Genomic DNA, 21006 nt, shown 5'->3' with positions numbered 1-21006 from the left:
CTATCGCTCCATCGTTCTATCTATCGCTCCATCGTTCTATCTATCTATTTTTCTATCTGTCTATTGTTGCTTCTATCTGTGTATCGTTCCATCTCTCTGTTGTTCTATCATTCATTTGTTCTTTCTTTCCGTCATTCTGTACCATTTGTTCTAACTGATGGTCTATTGTTCTGTCCGTCTGTGTATGGAAAATAGACAAGACACACTCATTAATATTTATTGATTGGGGAGGAATCAGTTTGTGATTTATGTGAGATTCTTTTGAGTATAGAATATATTTTAATAGAATATCCATTTTTAAATTATAATAGATAATCAGAATATATTAATGGACATTTTAAAGATGTCCTCAATTTTAGAAGTTTTATCAAATAATAAGTTAAAAGACTATTGCTATTATTGTTGTTATTATTTTAGTTAGTATTTTTATAACAAAATTGTTAAATTATAACTCAATATTGAAATGATATTGATTGAATTGATAGTGATGCCATTGAATATATATATTTTTATTAATATAAAAATTATATATATTAATATAGCCATTGCTGCTGATATGGTGTTAAATCATAAATAAATAAATCTGTCTGTCTGTCTATGGTTTTATCATTTGTCTATCGGTTGGCTAAACAAAGTTTTTTTTAATATATATATATATATATATATATATATATATATATATATATATATATATATATATATATATACATACATACATACATACATACACATACATACATACATACATACATACATACACACACACACACACACACACACACACACACACACACACACACACACACACACACACACACACACACACACACACACACACACACACACACACACACACACACACACACACACACACACACACACACACACACACACATACACATACACATACACATACATATACATATACATATACACATATACAAGGACCATACAGGCAGCCTGTTTGTCTGGCTCTAGGCCCTCTTGTAGCAGCATATGTGCATGCATTCAAGTGAGGCCTGCATGCTAATAATACCCGTGACCTGCCCAGCTCCTCTGCAGAGCGCTGGCCCTAAAGAACGACATGTGCTGGTTCACCTGCATCCACTGCGTGGCTTCATTGTTGAGACTGATCAAAGTAGCCGTGTTTTAGTTTAATTGGTACCAGAGGGAGGTGAAAGAGAAGTACTGAGCTTTCCCTTCAAACCTACACATAGAGAGAACTTTCTCATGCTTTCTCATATCCTGCATTCAGGATAAGCCTCTAACTCAGCAGTTAATGTTGAAGCTAAAATTATATTCTTTTGATGTAATAACAGAATTGAATGCTGTACTGTGACCTGCAGAGTGCAAAATATTTAGTAGTTCTCAGGCTCTTATGTTTTGCATGGATTTATGCACAAATAATTCCTCTTCCAGTCCAAAATTGTGTTGAATAGTTGATACGACACAATTGAATGCTATATAGTAGCAGGTCACACAGGAAACGGCCCCTTATTGGCCAACTTTTCTCCATTAGAATTGATGAAATGAGAGGAGAAAAATAACCAAAAACATCCAAGGCGTGCTGTTTAATATCCATGAAGGCCAACTGGTGTGTTTAGAGGCCTCTAGTAATGTTTTATTTATTGACTGGTTATTGTTCCTTTTTGCTAATAGTCAGCTGTGATCTCTTTTAACCGTATGAATCATTTATCAAAGGCTGTTATAACTGGGAACAGTTTGGAGTTTTATTTAAGGTTTCTTTTTCTCTCTCCACTCTTCTGTTCTTGCTGGAGATATTTAGGGGCTGTATCTTCAAATAGATGCTCTTAGAGCACACACCCAGACTGCATAAAGTTCAGTTTGTTTATGTAGGAGTGAGAGGCAGGGAGTGCTCAGGGTCGACCGTAAACTGCACTGGAGAGGGTCATTTTTGAGGAATTTTTCAAGAGAGCTTGAGGATACCAAGTATTTTTGTTTTGCATGTGTCTGTGTGCTCATCCATGGGAGTTAGTAAATGATTCAGCATGTTTTTTTATCACTACATAATTTGCGTTTTCATGTCTATGTCTAGTGGATATTTCTTTTAGGCTCTGTATTACTCTGAGCTAATGGCGAGTGAGTGATTCTCACAGGAATAGATTTTTTCTTTCTCTCCTCATCCTTTCCTCTCACCACTCCCGTCTCTCGCCAGGCATGTGAAGACGGCAGATTAAGAAGGCGGTACAGTTATTAATGGCAGATATGTTTTTCTTTTCCGTCATGAAAGCTGTCAGCAAGTGTCTCTTACAAGCTCAACTTTGCTGAGATTCCTCCCGCAGTTCAACCGCTGAGCCACACAAATATGAATAATACAATGTCGTTGTCTCTTAAATCAAAGGATTTTTACTATGAAAGACTTATTCTGCCCATTTTGTTTTCTTGATTTTTGCTGCGTGAAAAATATAAATATACAGCCCATCATTACAGTCTAATTTCTATTCATAGTCATCATCTTCTGTTTTGAGCTTTGAGTTTAGAATTATAAACATTGCCTACAATTATTTGGCCATTTCAGTAAAAATATAGAATTTTAAATTTATCAACTGGTGGTTTTTATGAACCAGTTTTTTTTAGTAAATCTGATTCATACAGCAATCATATGAGCCTGTCCATTTAGTGCATCATTCAAAGGACACATGAACTCTGACAAATCCATTGATTGAACTAAATCAATTGTGTAACATCTTGATTTTTATTGACATTTATTGTTTTTTGTTTTGACCCCTATGAGTTTAGGATGAGAAATATGAATGCCTCCCATTTTTTATACATTGATTATTTAATTAATCCCAACTTGAATCAGTAACCAATTTTTTTTAGTGCATCCAAATCATACAGCACAGTCAGTATCATCTGATTCACAAACAAATGAGTCTTACAGGCCTGTCCTTTTATTGAATTATTAAAAAAAAACTACTGTTACTGTATGAGTATGTCTGACATATTCATGTGCCATCACAGCCTAAGTTGACACACACCACTATGAATTTGTAATTGGTGTGGTTTATGTAATATTCAATTATTACACATGATGTGAACAGGAGGTTAAGTTCATGGTCTGTTTAATACGGCCCTGAATGCACCAGTGCCTTTTAACTAAACACTCCCTCTCACACGTGTGATTTAGAGTGTCGTGGAGAAGGCTGATCAATAATTGATGATCTGTGTTGCTTGAGATGAGAATAGTAGTTTTTGACTGAGGTGCTGGAATCCTTTTTGTTGGCTCAGAGCTCAGTGAGAGTCATAAACCACAGTGATGCTCTTCAACATGTTCAAACTTGCAGTCTCCTATACATTCCCTTGAAAACAAGCTTCAGTGAGACATTCAAGGCCATGCACATTTGCTTTCAAATCAAGCTTTGTTAAACTAGTGATAAATTCAAATCAAGGCTAACTGAAGATTGCTGACATCAGTTGCTGATCATTCCTGTGATAGAAAAATGGTCATTACTCTAGTCTTCAGTATAAAATGATCCTTCAGAAATCATTCTAATATGCTGATTTGTTGCTCAAGAAACATTTCTTCCAATTTATCAATTCCAAAAAACGGTTCTGTTGCTTATTGTTATTGGTAGTATATTTATGCATAAGGCACCTTATCTATTTTAAATTTAAAACTGGTTACCATTACTTTTACGTTGTTTGTTGTTTTTAAATGCCCCCCCCCCCCCCCCCCCCCCCAAATGGTTCTTCGACAATTCATTTTAATCAATCCTAATACAAATATTCCATTTAGCATTTCAACACCTAATTCAAATGCATGCCCTCAGACCTGCATATGTCATATGTATATACACACGCACACATACTCTTACTGAATGTTATCTTCTTCCTTTAGGTGGCTTGCATGCAGCTCATCAATGCTCTCGTAACATCTCCTGATGAGTTGGACTTCAGGCTGCACATCCGAAATGAATTTATGCGCTGCGGCCTGCGAGAGATCCTGCCGGTAAGCGGCTCGACCACTGCCTGTGTATTAATATTTAAATGAGTTGTCCACTTGAGTGAAATATTGTAAAATGGGTCTGCAAATAATTTATAAGGCCTGAAGGAGAGGTCGCTCTGCTGAATCAATACGTACAGCCAGGATTGGATTGGTCTCTTTCTCTCGGTCTGTCTCCTCTTGGCATTCTGAATGTGGTTATGTTCTATCAACAAATGACTGAAAACTGCCTGAACAAAACAGGAGATGTGTGTGAAATGAAAGCCAGAGAGTGTGGAAGGGAGATAGATTAATGCCTCACGCATGTCTTATTTATTATTCAAAACAGAAGCTGCCTCAGAAACAGGACTTGGGAATACAAAGAGATTGAATGAAAGCAAAATTATTTTCTCTTTCTAAATGCACATTTTTGAAAATGCTGTTATTCTTTTCTCTCTCATAAAGTGCCCAATATTCCACACATTTGTCATATTTTCCCCTCAAAGTCCACTTGAAATGTTAGTCATGCTTTCTTGCAACAAAAGCAGTTGTATATAATTTTTTCCCCTCAATTTCTTCTCCTAGCAGCTTCGTAGAATTACACCTGCTGTTTTTACTACTATATCTGTATGATTTCTACATGTAGTTAACCTCCGTTCTGATTGGCTAACCTCTTCACATGTGAAATAAACAACAATACCCCCACCATTTTTCGGAATAATGACTAGATGTTTGTGGAAATGTTAATGTGCTTCTGGTTCTGACAAAAGAATAGTTTTTTTTGTTGTTTTTCCTTCCGCAACTTAGGCCAAGTGTACATAAGAAAAGTGAAACTTTTGCAGTTTATTGTTTTCTAATTCCTATTTCCAGCTAATTCCTAAAGACTGTTTATCAATCATAAAGTCTGTCGCACCTCATTCTTGTAGTCTGCGCTTGCCTTTAGTGTCTAGCAATAGTTTTGGTGGACTAACAGGGAACTTTGAGTTGTAGGTGTACATACAGTACTACATCAAAGTTTTATTCAAAGTTTATTTATTTCAAAAGACCAAGGAATATCTTTTTTTCTGTGGCGTGGTCCATTTAATTTGTTCTTTTCTTCTGTTTGTCTCCCCTTGCCCTTCACGCTGTGTAGACCCTGAACGCTGTAAAAAATGATGCTCTGGATATCCAGCTGAAGGTCTTTGAGGAGCACAAGGATGAGGACATGATTGAGTTCTCCCATCGCCTGGAGGACATCAGAAGTGAACTAGAATATCCTTCTGATGCTGAGATACATGTAATTTCATTTGCTATTCTGTCCACACTCAGACTCCCCCTCCCTTGTGTCGTCGTCTTTTTCATTCTCCCACTCATTCTTTGATCCTTTGAGGACCTCCAACAACATGTTGGTCATATGCAGACTGTTTTAATATCTTTAGAGAGCATGCTCTGACTGCATTGATGTTGTTTTCTTCGATTTAATCATAACCATAAATCATCCTCAATAGTTTACTTTCATTAGCAGTGTTTTACAAGTCTCATGCTGTGACAAGGCTAGTCGGTAGTTCTTTGCTCTGTCTTTGTGTCTACACTGCATTTATTAAGAGTGTGTATGCTGTTTTCTTCTGTATGTTTCCATTTGTTGCTTTTATTTTGGCAGTTGCAGTGCTTGATTTGTTCCTTAACAAAGTGCGTACTGAAATTGGAGATGTCTTTAATGTGTTATACTGCTCTGTGAAGGACACAAGCGCTGAGAGCCATTTTCTTTCCATACTACAGCACCTGTTGCTGGTCAGGAATGACTATTTCACACGGTGAGGGTTATTTTATTTTAAATTTGACTAAATAGTGAATGAAAAGCACCCAACCAGTGGCTATGTACTCGGGCCCTTGCAAGTCACATCACATTCATCTTGTATTCATGATTTTTTCTGAAAATGCCGCCTCTCCTTCCTTTCAAACCTAGTCTGAGGTTTTTTTAATTTGACTAATTAGTGCCAGTGATGCAACGGCATACATCCCGGTGTTAAGGTCTCGTTAATGACTCAGTGTGTTGTGTGTTGAAGATCAGCTTTTCAAGCTCTTTAGCCGGTGAGCTGTATTGTGTTAAGAATAACAGCTTTGACAGAAGAGCGAAGTGTAAAGGGAAATAGAGGTGTAAAGAGAGACCATCTGCCGAGCGCCGTTACAGGAGAAAAGAAGCGCCTGTTCTGCTTGGAGAGATATCTACAATATCTCTATGTCTTCCGCTATATCTTCTGTCTATATTTCGCTTTATTAATTGTTCACTCTGATATATCCATTATTGATCGTTCTGTGCACTGTATTAAAATGGTAGTTTATTTTATACATATCTGGAGAGAAGACTTGCCAAAAATATTTTATCTCCTATCCTGCAGTTAATCACCAAAATATAAGTAGGCTATCCCAAAGCGTTTCGAACCTGACCAAATAAATTCTGCTCTGACCAAATAAACATAACTTTGTTGTGTCTCCTCCTCGAGTCCTGCTGGTAAATTGGTCAGTTTTTATTAAATGGTCCCAGTAGTCCCAGTAAGCTCTTCTCACCTCATGAGCATTTATTTCTGAACTCTGTCCATGATCGCTGTTTATTCTGCAAGGGCAGTCCACACGCCTTGCTGGTCTCTTCCCCCCCAAACCATCCAATGGCAGTGTCCGACAAAGAGAATGATCCTGCTTTCATCTTCCTCTCATCACACATGCCCACATTACTCTTCCCCTTCCCTATATACCCTCTCTCTCGCTCTCTCTCTTTTCATCGGTGGCGTCTGCTCAAAGAGAGTTTTTATGTCTTTGAGCTCACAGCTGGGGGTGTGTTAAACCTGGTCTTGATCAAAAAGCAAGCTCCTAATACACTGCAGATAGGCGATATATACCATATATACCTACTTCATTAATATACACATTCACATGCCAAAGGCTAGACCTGTCTAACCAGTTTATAATATACAGGCAAATGCTACTTCAGTTTTTTTAATTCAAATATATAACTATATAGTTAACAGGGATAGGAAAGCCAAACTCCTGTTGCCTGGCTGCAGTTTTAAATGATACTTTAAAATGTGGTTGAGTTCACTCTACAGTATCTCATACGTCATCCCTTCTCTCTTTTGTTATGTCGCTCTCCATATCCCTCTCCATTTTTATATCTCTCTTTCTGTTTTATGCGCGTGTCGAGCAGCATCGCAGATTTAAAGGACTCATTCATTTTCATTGCACCAGTTAATAGCTTGTATAATCCAGTATCGCTACTGTCAGAGGATTTAGAGTTAATCTAACAATTTTTCTCATTTTGTGGCCCGAGTCAGTGGTACCATATTCCCAAAAAGATAATACAATGCATTGATTTTTCTTCACTCCTCGCTCTCTCCTATTCTCACTTGTTCTCTGTCCTCCAGGCCTCAGTATTTTAAGATCATAGAGGAGTGTGTCTCTCAAATCGTCCTCCATCGTAGCGGCACAGATCCTGACTTTGCCTACCGCAAGCGTCTGGATGTGGACTTCAGCCACCTCTTAGGTGTGTATGCTTTTCTATTGGAGCTGGATAGTTTGCTTTTCAAATCGAAATGGTTAATCTCTCCATGCTTTCTCTGCAGAGGTGTGTGTGGATAAAGCCAGGGCAGAGGAGTTTGAACAGAGGGCCTCGGAGTTAGCTCAAAAGGCAAGTGCCCTTTCTTTCCCTCCTCTTTATATTCCACCCCTCCGTTGTTTTCGGTTTCTTTCTTCTCTCTCTGGCTCCTCTAATGAAGTATGTGGCCTTTGAAGACCATTCACGACCGCACCATTTAGCTTCCTTTAATTAAGGCGAGATTACTTGAAATCGTTCAAACAGCCATTTGTAATTAACAGTTTTCTGAGATTAAAAAGACCCTTGTATTGATTGTTGGGAGCGTTCCTTTATAATTGTGGGCCGAAATGTACATGGTTGAGGGCAACAGATCTATACATGCCAAACCACAGCTCTTTAACTACATCCTTTCTAGATAACTAGTTAACTTTTAAAACTATCAAAAACGCTCTTTATGCCTTTAAATCAAAAAATGAACTTGATGAATGAAATCAGCTTAGCTGAACTTGTAGGGTTAGGATGGTCGACTAGTCAAACTAATTTTTTTTTTGCAGTGTAGGCATGAAAATTTACAGTCAGACTTTTAAGAATGAAAACTATTTTTTTATGAAGACTAATTTTGTGTGAGAAGGTTGTGTGGTATGTTTCAGTACACAGTGTTTCATACTAGTGTAATTATCCTTTATTTCAATAACTAGTGCTCAGCCTTAGTACATAATGCTAACATAAAAAGGCATTTAAGCATTCAAACATCAGTAGAGGAATGGGTTATGTTTTTTTGTTTTTTTTTTATCTCTGTTGATATGGTTTTTGTTTTTCAGTTTGATGAGGAGTTCCTGGGCAGACATGAAGCTCAAGCACTGCTGTTGAAAAGAGAGGAGAAGATCAATGAGCTGGAAGCTGAACTTCAGGCTTATAGAAACCAGGTACCTATGCTTTTCTCTCTTTTTGTTTTGGCCACTTGTGTCACTGTTTTTGATGGCATTGCTGCTGGGATTCCCATCTCCTTCTTTTCTCACTGTTGTTTTAGTTCTGTCTCTCCTTCTGGTTTCTCTTTGTTCAGTTCTTTTTCTTTATTTGACATTAAATGTTGAGAACTAGAGATCATGACACCACAGTGATTAAGCGAGTGATGTATCTGTTTTAATTTGATTTCTATCATCTGTTCAGAAACAAACAATTTGCAACATAATTAAGCATTTGCATGGAGACAATGTGAAACTGACTCAGATTCAGTAGTTGTTCAGTCCAGCCAGGCAATTATACAAAAAATGGGTTGAAATCTAAATCTTGTGCCCTTGGCCAGCGGTTTGTTTATGCACACAAGCAATACAGGCACATCTGTTCTCCCTGGCCAGGCTGTCCTGTAGCTGTGTTTTTGTTTTCTCCATCCGTAATACACACTTCTCCCACTATACCATGACAATTACCCCACGTCCTCACATTATTCCATCTTTAAAGGGGTGGTTGACTTTTTTTTTTTTTTTTTTTTTTTTTATATATAGGCTTGATTGTGTTTATGGGGTGCAGTCCAACATGTTAATGCTTTGTTTTAAAAAAAAAACATAATTTTTCACATCATTTACCTTTATTCCACACCGCTCTGTCCCTTCTCTGATAAACGTGCTGATCATTTCCTGCTTTTATTGATTATTGAAACTTGTGAATCCATTCGAATCGTTAGAAGACAGAATCGCAATTCATATATGAATAGAGTTTTATGTGCACCCCTAGTTTTCCTCTTCCTCTTCTCTAAAGCAATGCAGCTTGGCCTCGCGCCCTTTGCTGTGTTTTTCCGGGGGCGGGGTTTATCTGGGTTCGTGACGTAACGGACCCGGGAAGGAACTCTGTAGTCCCTATGAGCCATTTTTGTTGGCATTAAACTGCCAGAATTTTAAAAGACGATTTCTCCGTTTGTATGAAACTTTCAGCTTCGTAACTTTGCAGATATTGTTTATATTCAAACAGCAACATTACACACTAACTAATGTTTAAAAAAGTGAAATCGCAATCAGCCACCCCTTTAAAAAGATTTAATTTGTGCCAAGTACGCTCACCATGCTGCTCACTCTTGCTCAGCCCTACAGCACAAACATTTTGTTTTTTTACGAGCTGACATCTAACTTGTTTACAGCTTTTGCGCTTCTCTCTAATAGAGATTGGCACAGTCTGCCCTAATGTTGTTTCTACTTCACCCTGAACAGCTGCTATAAGAGATGCATACTCCTCTAAAGCCCTGATTTTAGCTACTCCATATTTAATCAATAAGTCTTTTTCAAATAAAACTTTTGAAGATTTTTTTTTTTTTTTTTTTGGTGTTCAGTGGTATACATTTTTGCAGTGGCCCTTTTGCTTTTTTAATGTTTAAATTTACCATTTTTTGTTGTATAATGATTTTTGTTGTATAATGCAAAGTAAGCATGCATAATGTATTGGCACCATATTAGTAAAAAAAGTTTTCTTTTAACATGACACATCAGAGTTTTTAGCACTCAGCATTGGTTTATAATATCAATCATTTATTAGTTGTAGTTGTATGTTTTTGGACTTATATATGCATTAAATTAACCTGCTTTACCATTTGACCTCCTGCACATTGACATTTTTCTTAGTTTTCCTCACTTTCTGGCTTGCCAAGCTTTGTGCCTTTACCCCTCTCCTCCACTTTGTCCTCAGACTTGACTTGTTTTTTTTTTTTTTTTTTATGGATGTGAACCCCTCACACTGACATGACAAATAGGGCGTCAACTGAACAGTTTGTTTGATCAGTTGCTTTTTGGCTCACTGGGATATCGTCGATAGAGCAGATCAATTCTTAAATAATGGTGGCCAATGAGCGAAGTGAAAGTTTGGAGTGCAGGCAGTTAAGCTGATCCATCTCTTTGGGTTGCGATCGTTTGCAGCAACGGAAAACGTAATCACCCAGTCAATTCTCCACATATGCAGGAGCGTCAGTCATGCTGACTCTTAGCCCTGTGAATTATCTAGAGGCCGGCATGTGTACAGTTTGAATTAGAGCACACCTACTTGTTCAATAATCCCCTACCCCAACTCTTGTAGCTGTTTGCCATTCAAGATGAATGGTGTGAATACACCAGAGTAATGTTTCATACTTGTTTTCTCTGAATCTTTGATGGAGGTTTGCGGTGGAGGTGTTTTGAGCGGGGAAAGGGTTATGGTCTGATTAATCTTTTATATTTACTTATCTACCTGAGTAAATCTGGAAGGACAGGTATTGTATGTCTCTGTTATACTCAAATGTAGGCTTGCACCTCATAGGATCTTTTAGCTTTATTTTCTTCCTCAATTTTCACCTGATATTGTCATAAGAATGCTATGAGCTTTATTGCAAGGATGATTCCTCTGGAGTTACATAGGGTTTAAGGACTTTGCTCAGTGATGCTGTTGTTGATGGATTCTTACAGCGATCAGACCTGGAAACTTTCTATTTGCTTACCCTGAACCTTAACCACTCCATCACTCCATCACCCAGAAAGTACACAGCTACTGCAGCCAGCAGGACTCAGACCTACTTTTAGAAGCCTGAATAAATTTATGGTCAATATATTAGCACAGGGGCTAAAATAGGAGCATAAATCCACTTCCAAGTCCCTTTTGTTTTCTTTCGTTGTCTACTTTATTGCTTTTCTTTCATTTTCTTCTTTCACTTTCTTTTTTATCCGCTTATGTTACAGTGTGTTTATTTTATTTATTCTGAATAGTTTACTCTTTGTGGCTACTGTTACATTAATTAACATTCATTTTACTTATCATGAATTAACAATAAACAGTTTTTTTTTTTTTCAGTATTTATAATTCCAAGTTTGGTATTTGTGACCCTGGACGACAAAACCAGTCTTAAATCGCTGGGGTATATTTGTAGCAATAGCCAAAAATACATTGTATGGGTCAAAATGATTGATTGCCAAAAATCATTAGGATATTAAGTAAAGATCATGTTCCCTGAAGATATTTTGTAAATTTCCTACTGTAAATATATCAAAACTTAATTTTTGATTAGTATTATGCATTGCTAAGAACTTAATTTGGACAACTTTAAAGGCGATTTTCTCAATATGTAGATTTGCAACCTCAGATTCCAGATTTTTCAAATAGTTGTATCTCAGCCAAATATTGTCTTATCATAACAAAACCATATGGTTAGCCTATCTATTCAGCTTTCAGATGATTTTTAAATCTCAATTTCAAAAAATTGACCCTTTATGACTGCTTTTGTGGTCCAGGGTCACATTTATAGCTATACAGTTTGCATTGCTAATTAATGTGCTTATTTGGGAAATATCAACTTGAATGTGTATTAGCATATGTAGAAAAATGTATTTAGATTAATAAATGGTGTAAAACTATTGGTCATTTTTAGTTCTTGATAATTACTGTGTTAATGTCTTGAAAAGTGTTATTAAAATACTGTTCCAAAGTTTGGGGTCAGTTAGAGAAATATATTGTTTAAATTTAATTTTGCCATCACAGGAAAATTAAATTTTTTAAATTGTAATAATATTAGTAAGCACTATTACTGTTTTGTATTTTTTATTGAATAAATACAGCCTGGGTGAGCCTAGGAAAAACAGGGAGAAAAACAAAAAAATCTCACTGACCTCAAGTTTTTGAACAGTAGTGTATGTTTTAAAGTTGTTTTAGAAAAAGGAACTGAATTAAGATGAGGCATGCTTCTGCTGTTTGTCCTTTTTTGTCTCTTGTTTTCATAGTTCGGATCCGTTCCAGTGGTTTTACCTTCAGTGCAGTCTGTCCCGGCCTTGTCTTCAGCTGCCTCTACCTCGTGTCCACCTGCCCCACTTCCTCCTCCACCTGTTCCTGGAGTTCCAGGTCCGCCTCCACCTCCCCCGCCTCCACCGGGCTATGCCTCCATGCTTGGGATGCCTCCACCCCCTCCTCCTCCTTTGTGTCTAGGGGGACTGACATCCTCCTCAATCCAACACACACTGCCTTTTGGACTAAAACCCAAGAAGGAATTCAAACCAGAGGCTTCCATGAAGCGCCTCAACTGGTCCAAGGTAACATTCTGTACCATGAACAACTTTTCTTTAGTCTTTAACTTCACTCAATACACTCTGGGACAGAATCCTGCTTTGGCACTCAAATGTGGTGGTGACAGCAGCATGAAAGGACAGATGTTTGCGAAGTAACCAAAGAAAACTTCTTCTGTTTCCTGCCAAGCATCATTAAAGCAAATGTTACTCCGTTGTGAAGGATTACACTTTACTGTGTGGAGGCTCTTCTCGTTTCTAGGCAGATGTTGCGGTACAATGTCTTCTTAGTTGTGTTAGTTTATAACATTACGATTAATATTTAATCGCTGTCCTTTTTGTCAGTGTCATACAGATGTTTTTAAAGAATCCGCCATATGCTTAATTTAATCCAAAACCTGTTTGTAATTAGCCATTAGGAGGACACAAAGAAGCTCTTTCAAACAGCTGCTTGAGAAACTGAAACCATACAATATTCATGGCTCCTGACCCAAGACTTTTATCACTCGTTAACTAGAGCTTTGCAGCTCACAAAGCCAAAGACCAGGCAGCTGGTGCATCTTGGGGAACATGCCACCCTGTGCCCGTCAGAGGGGCTGAACGTAGCAGCATGTGTTCGCTTAATCACACACACGGTCGGAAACATGGGTTAATCGCTTCCACTGAGAGGCTACTCTTCAGGCTCATGTTCAGTCCTTTCCTGATTGTTTGATTCCTTTGAACATGTCCTCATGGAGCAGATTTGAAGAGCTGTTATTGGCTCAGGTATTTGGCAGAAGTGTAAGGTCTGTTCATTAGTGCAGCCGGCCGCATTGATTACCCTTTCAGTCTTTATCTCAACAAGACTCCATTAAACTGATCGTCCCACAATGCTCTACTCTCCGCCAATGTTACCATGGCTTCCTTTCAAACTGCCAAGATTAGATCTTAGAACACCACAAAGACACTGTTTGTAGTCTTAACTTTGTCTTAAAAACATCACACTGAGCCATATATACTAATGAAATGATTCTAAGAGGAAAAAAATTTAAATAAAATTTCACCCATTTCACTCTTCCTTTTCTTCTTTACTTTTTTGTGTCCTCCTTTTCAATTTCTTTCTTGTCCGTTTTTTTATAATTTTCTTTCTTTTGCCATGTTTTTTTCCTTTCTTTTGTTACTTACTACTTTCGTTTCCTTCTATCTTTTTATTTGTGTCCTCTGTACTACTTTCCTGTCATTTCTTTTTCTTTCATATTTAGATTTTGTTTGCTACTTTACGTTATTCTTTCATTCCTTTTCCCCCCTAAATGATGCTCGTGTTCCCTCAGTGCAATGATTCATGGGTGTGTAAGCTGTGGCCCGTGTGTGGCTGTGTGACTGGAGATATCGGTCCTGTGTTTTTATGTACTGTGACGAATGAGAATGAGCCTCTCCAGGGCTGCATCAGCTGTCACACAAACTGACATGTAGGAGAACAAAATAAAGACCAGCAATAGAACACAGTATGAATATTTGAATAGGCTTCCTCTTTACTTTTTCATAAACCCCCTCACTGTTTAGATGCCTCACGTTGCCTAGCAACTCCAGCATCCTAACCTCCCATGATGTGTCATGATGATGTCAAGCCATTATTTTTTTCTTTTGTTTTCTATTTCTGTGTAGATCTCACCCCAGGAGATGTCCGAGAGCTGTTTTTGGGTCGTCGCCAAAGAAGAGTGTTACGAGAATGAGGACCTGCTGACCAGGCTCGCCATTACCTTCGGCACACTGAGAGCTGGTCAGTCAATGTTAACGCTTCTGTGTAGTCACTGCATAAATACTGTACTGCGTTAGCATTATCAAACATTTAAACAAAAAACCTTTTGAAGAAGAAAACGCTGTACTTATTCAAACATCAGTTCATTATTTACCCTTGCATTGCGAAGAAGCAGAGATCTGTCTCCAAACTGTGCACGACGCTTAATTTTGAACGGAGGCTTGTTGGAGTTATGAGGTTTCACTGACCGTTTGAGGATCTGATGGCATTACGAGGTTTAGTCATAAGCTCTTTTCATTGGTTAAATATTTGTAAAATATATTTACAAACGCATGAAGATGTTAAAGATAACTAATAACAATGATTTAAAATAATAATAATAATAATGAATTATTATATAGAGAGGTTTGGATAATTTTCCATTGCACACCTGACAACCTGTCATGGCACACCTCCTGCTATTGCTAAAATAACAATCAACTCGGAGCAGCAGCACTTTTGCCTCCACTTCAGCACTTTTGCCTCCACGCAAATATGCAATTTGTTCATTAACCCCATGTATGTGTGTATGTATGTGTATATATATATATGTATATGTGTATGTATGTATATGTATATGTATATATATATGTATATATGTATATGTATATGTATATGTGTATGTATATATATATATATATATATATATATATATATATATATATATATATATATATATGTGTGTATATATGTATGTGTATATATGTGTATATATGTATATGTGTATATATGTGTATATATATGTATGTATGTGTGTGTGTGTGTGTGTGTGTGTGTGTGTGTGTGTATGTGTGTATATATTTATTTATATCAATATATATATCAAAATTATCTTATTATATTATTTATTTTTCTTTTCTGCCAAAAATCATTAGAATATTAAGTAAAGATCATGTTCCATGAAGATTAAATTTCCTACCATAAAAATATCAACAATTCATTTTTGACAAGGACTTCATTTGGACAACTTTAAAGGCAATTTTCTCAATATTTAGATTTATTTGCACCCTCAGATTCCAGATTTTCAAATAGTTGTATCGCGGCCAAATATGGTCTGATCCTAATAAACCATACAGCAATTGAAAGCTTTTATTTTATTTTTTATTTTATTTAATTTATTCAGCTTTCAGGTGATATATAAATCTCAATTTAAAAAAATTGACACTTAAGACTGGTTTTGTGGTCCAGGGTCACATATATATGTATATATGTTTAATTTGTTTCCTCCTGCTGTACCGAAACCATACCGAACCATGATGTCAAAACAGAGGTACATGCCAAACCATCAAGTTTGTGTACCGTTACACCCCTAGTGCTTTGTATGTAGTTTTTTTTTTTTTTTTTTGGGGCTATTGAGGTCATGTGGAAAGTATTCAGACTTAGAATGAACACCCTTCGATTTAGAAAAATTTATTTTTTGCCCAAGAATCAGCTTTCAAAATTTTCTGCCTTCATCAGTCAGACTTGTAACAGTCCTTGACTGAACTACGTGTGCTTTAGACATTGACTCGCAAACTGGTGTCAGAAAGAATTTTATTTTTATTTATATTCCCTCCAACACTTCGACAGGACCGTTGCCTTGCTGCTGTTACTGTTGGGTTTCTGTACTGCTACCCACACAGACACTAAATAAACCAAAGCTAGTTAGCCACATCAGAAATTAGTTTTGCACCTAGAACAAGGTTTTGGATTTAGTAATTTAAACGCACTAACAGCCACAAAATAATTAAGATCTCTCTCTCTCTCTCTCTCTCTCTCTCTCTCTCTCTCTCTCTCTCTCCCCTACTGATGATTTATTCACATTTAGCTTGTTTTGAATAGCTCTGGCATGTTGCTTTTACTTGCTTTTTTTTTTTCTTTCAATTATTCATATCAGCATTGTCTACCTGTCTCTACTCAGCTCTGTATGCAGATATCTCATTCTGTCTCTCTCTTCCGCTTGTCTCAGTACCCACAGGGACAATGTTATGCGACCGAACCTTGAATTATGCACACCGTTTAAGAATAGGGCAAATGGTGAAAGCGTGTTTTACAAGGTTGTCAAATTATTTAAATTATAATGTGTGTGTGAGGCAGATATTTTACACGCCGGCAAATCAGTCTTTAATTATACGAACATGCATCATCCTCAACTCTGTCAGGTAAACAAAGTTAATCTTCCTCATCGTGATTTCCTCCTCACTTTCTTCTAAGCTATATTATCCATCCATTTACTTTTCTTTCTTGTGAACTTAAGTGAGAAACTTTTTAATGAGTTTGCCACAAACTCACTACTGGATGCTTTGGAGTTTTTTGTTGTAAGAGAAGGCTTTGAACTAAGCATGTTTCGTTTAATTCAGAGTAATGTCATTCCAGATCACTTCAACTGAGACGACCAAAGTAGAACGATGTGTCAGAGAGAATCTACACACAGATAGTAAATACGATAAATTCAGTGTGACTTTACAGTATGACTACTGTTTATTGAGGCAACAGCGTATCACGCACCTGCAGCGCAGAGAATAAATGTGTGTGTGTGTGTGTATATGTATATATATATGTATGTATATGTATGTGTATATGTATATATGTATGTATATATGTATGTATATATACATGTATGTATATATGTATGCATGTATATGCATGTATATGTATGTATATGTGTGTGTGTGTATATGCATGTAGGTATGTAGGTATGTAGGTAGGTATGTATGTATGTATAACAAATAAATACAAATATATCTTTAGTTAAATAATAAATTAAGAAAACGAAAGAAAAAACTGTGCAACAAGTAGCCTAGGTTCGTTTTTTTTTTTTTGCTGCGCAAAAGGAAAAGGCAGACAGCAGAATCCTATTTTTCTTTAGGCCTATTTTACTAAAGCACAAATATTTGTTTGTGGTGTGAATGTACACAAATAAAACAAACCTTTTACAATTCCGATTAACTTTGACTAAAAGGAGTAGTTGCTTCCACTGTTAGACGGAAACAATTCAAATGATTGCATTGGCGCCACATGCGCGCACACAGTTAAGCTTTGGTTCCTTGACAATAATACAGCCTGTTCATTATCATAATGAAATACAGTCAGTCAAACATATGAAAAAAAAAAACACTGCTCAGTTTAAATATGTAGCCAATCTGTGCCGTTAAGCGTCATCACCGGACCCGTGATGTTATGCAAAACATTTTGTTTTTCGTGGATATTGGAACGCCAGTGAAGTAGTTACATAAGTGTATTTTAACCATGGAGCAAACCTTTTAAAATATTTTGATAAAAAAATGACTTAAACCGTTTAACTGATTGTAATAATCGGTCAACTTCTATATGGTCGGTTAACGGTTAAGCAGTTAAAATGAACATCCCTACTTGAGATATTCAAATAGTCATCCAACATGTGACTGATTGGTTAGTGACCTTAACTAGTAAGTTTTATTGCTTTCTTTTACAGTTTACACAAGTTTTTAGACAGGCAAAAAAAATATATTTTCAAATATATTTATATGCTTATAAATGCACTTATAGGCTAGGCATATCATAATTTTAGGGTCTTTGGCATCAAAATGCTTGAAAAAACACTGTTCTTGTAGGCATTGATAAGAGAAAGGGTTAATTGGCGCCAAGTGGTTTGTAGCCTACTTATGCAATACTTATGGCCTGTGACTATTTTGCACAAGATTGACCAGCTTTGCTTTTACTGACAGCTTTGTCTAGGTTAGAGTTCTTAGATTGGCGTTATAGACCATCTCTGCCTCTTAACCTGAAGCAGGATTTGGTGCTGTCAGTTATATGCTCTCCAATCCTTGAGAAATGAAGACAACCTGTCAGATTCCACTTCGCTTTACTTCAGGCCCAAGAACGCAGTGTTCCCCGACGTGATTACAGAACTCATGACAGCCGGAATCCAGACTTCCTCTCAACGTACCAAGTACTCAGCTTCTCTGGTCACACAGGGGCCCATCAGAGTTCTTTCACATCTCACTCACAGATGGACCCCTCTCTTCTGTCTCCTTTCACTCCGCATCAAGTGTCTTTGGTAACTGCAGCGAGTGCTTTTGTTTTTGTTTTATTTATTCATTGCATTTCTTTAAGGAGCAGAAGCTAACGTTTTAGATCTTGACTCCAGGATTGCCTCCGAAACAGCGTTGTACTGCTCGCTGCTCTTCATCCCCTCTCTCAAGCTCTCTTAATTTCCCTTAAGTGCACCAACATCTGGAGCCCAATTAAACATTAACCAGAAGAATCAAGACTTCTACTCGCTAAATATTTCTTCAACACTGCTGTTCGTTGTTTTCCGCTGTTATTGTGCTCGTCATTGTTCGTCCCTGAAATGAGTGTGCTGATTGAACAGACGCTTGATTTTACAGTTTAAAATCTGTTAAAAGTCCTGTTATTTTGCCTCATACTTTTCCCATCAAAGCGGCACATGCAGCAAACAATCACCAGCAGTGGCTTATTAGAGCAAGCTTGCCCTGCCTCTGACTTTCATCAACCCTCTATCACAATGATTCAGGCCTTTGTTGGACCATTGAGTGATTGCTGGAATAGAGCCCACACACAAAAACTTGCCCTGCAATCTGCCGCCCTGATACTACCGTCTGCAGTTTCACGTGGCTTGCTAAAATTATCCATCAGTCAGAAAGCTCTTCCTCATTGACATTGGCAGTTTGAGTACAGGTTATCCAAGGAAACATAGTAGAGGAGTACAGTAAGAATCTGTATGAGGAAAAGCATTGTCGATGCTGTTAAATTTAGTCACCCACACTTCTGTTTTAAAAAGTTCACTATGAATACATTATCAGCTTCATACAGTTGAAAAAGACAACGTGGACAAATGGCATTTTTTTTTTTTTTTTTTTTTTTTTATTGCTCATTTGAATTCATACTGGCTGACAACATTTATACATTAACGATGTGTCAAGTCAACTGTTAAGTGTTAAAGGGGACATTGGATGCCCATTTTGCATGTCTCTTTAAATGATAATGAGCTACTGCTCACCCGCCACTCTCTTCCCTTTTTTTGTGTATTTGGTGGTGGGTTACCATCAAAATCAAGACATCCACTGCGTCTTCAGTGGCTCTGATGTTGGGAGAAAATTAAGACATTTTTTCATAACACAAGCCTGAGCTTCATGTCAGCGTACCTCACTGCAGCTGCGAGAGTATTCACACTTGTGTGAAGTGTTTGTACAGCATCACAGCAGCAGCTTGTTGTGAAACCGGCCTTATGTTCTAGACTAGAAATGCGTGGATCATCTCAAACATCACCCGAATCCTCAAATTAAAATAAATTATCCACCTGCCACCCACCCGCACCTATATTTTTCTCTGATTTAGACATCCACTCCGACCCGCCCCAAATTGGCCACGCAAATTGCAATGTGTACACTGCAGTTCAATACGGTTGTCAGTTCACCTTTTACTCCTTAATCGCGTTCTGTACACGCACAGTTCACTAAAATACGGGAGTGACAACCGTATTCCACAACCACATTAACTCCCGAAAAATACGGGTAGTGACAACCGCATTTACAGAAATTGTACACGGTGTGTACAGAACCGAACTGGACAACTAGTTGTTAATGACGTATTTGAACATGCATCAATGTATTCGCCTGTATGTGAGATGCAAGAAAACAGTGAAAGAAGTCTTAGCACGGGGCTAGATGTGCTCTTGAACCGTGCGGTAAAGTGACAGTGTTGCCAGATCTTCATAGAAAAAACAAAAAAACAAACAAGGACGAGCACAAAAAAAACACTAAAACTAAAACCCAAATGCTTTGTTTTAGAACACACACACACACACACACAAATCATACATCTAATATCCGTGACAGAAAATGTTCTGAACTTCATAAAGTGATATCTTTATAAGCTAAGACCAAACAACATGCCTGAAAGCACTTCTAAATGTGAGGACATGGCAACATTGCAAGACCGCGCTCTCTAAAGCAGCCTCCACAGGAACAACACACAGCACGTCTATCAGCGGTAGTTTAGTTAAAATCGATGGACAAAAAGCGTCTTTAGTCAAAAATGGCACATAACAAACGGCTAAACTTTTATTCACTCCTGCAAGACCACAGAATGTTGCTATAGTTACAAATGCGGGAGTGACTGCCGTTCCGTACACACATGGAACGATAATTTACATGACTCACTCCCGCATTTAAATGCGGTTGTCACTCCTGAAACTTGTAGTGTGTACGTGGCCATTGTTGCATTATAATGATTTTAATTCTTAGTTTTGCATGATGATATAATGAATGGATGATTAATTTTTAACATCGGCGCATCACTGCATACGTCTGCGGTGCATTACGGCTTTGACATGGCCACCGGATCGTGATCGTGGCCACTCTATTCAGTGCTTGTGTTTATACCAGCAGCTCCGCGGCACGTTTCAGAAGCGTCCCACTTCGCTAAAGATGCACCAGTGTTAATTTTGACAGCAAATTTTGATTTAGTTTTTGTCAGTCTTTTGACTAAAATGTCATTTTAGTTCTAGTCATATTTTAGTCATCTGAATTGTTTTTACCTAGTCTATTTTTGACGGATGCCACGTCCAAGTCGCACATTATTGACCCTTTACAAAAACCTGCCCTCCTTAGTTGCTGTTGCTGTGTCCAACAAGCCATGGTGCTCTCACAACACATGTTCTCTTGCAGTAAAAAAACACATCGTGGAGCAAGGAGAAAACCGATTTTTTTTTTTTTTTTTTTTT

General features: G+C 37.5%; 1 protein-coding gene across 1 annotated transcript in view; it reads left to right on the top strand.

Moving 5' to 3' along the window:
* The window catches only part of LOC306857080 (protein diaphanous homolog 3-like), a 326012-nt gene that overhangs the window by 105318 nt on the left and 199688 nt on the right, over positions 1-21006 (top strand). Inside the window, exons 8-15 of the mRNA XM_079396755.1 lie at positions 3863-3973; positions 5079-5187; positions 5616-5739; positions 7345-7463; positions 7543-7607; positions 8336-8440; positions 12245-12550; positions 14168-14282. Of these exons, the coding sequence (XP_079252881.1) occupies positions 3863-3973; positions 5079-5187; positions 5616-5739; positions 7345-7463; positions 7543-7607; positions 8336-8440; positions 12245-12550; positions 14168-14282 (1054 nt within the window). The remainder of the gene's footprint in view (positions 1-3862; positions 3974-5078; positions 5188-5615; positions 5740-7344; positions 7464-7542; positions 7608-8335; positions 8441-12244; positions 12551-14167; positions 14283-21006) is intronic.

This window comes from Barbus barbus (genome assembly GCF_936440315.1).
Source record: "Barbus barbus genome assembly, chromosome: 37".
NCBI lineage: Eukaryota > Metazoa > Chordata > Actinopteri > Cypriniformes > Cyprinidae > Barbus > Barbus barbus.
The sequence above is the reverse complement of the archived record's forward strand: the minus strand, read 5'-3'. Positions and strand labels throughout refer to the sequence as shown.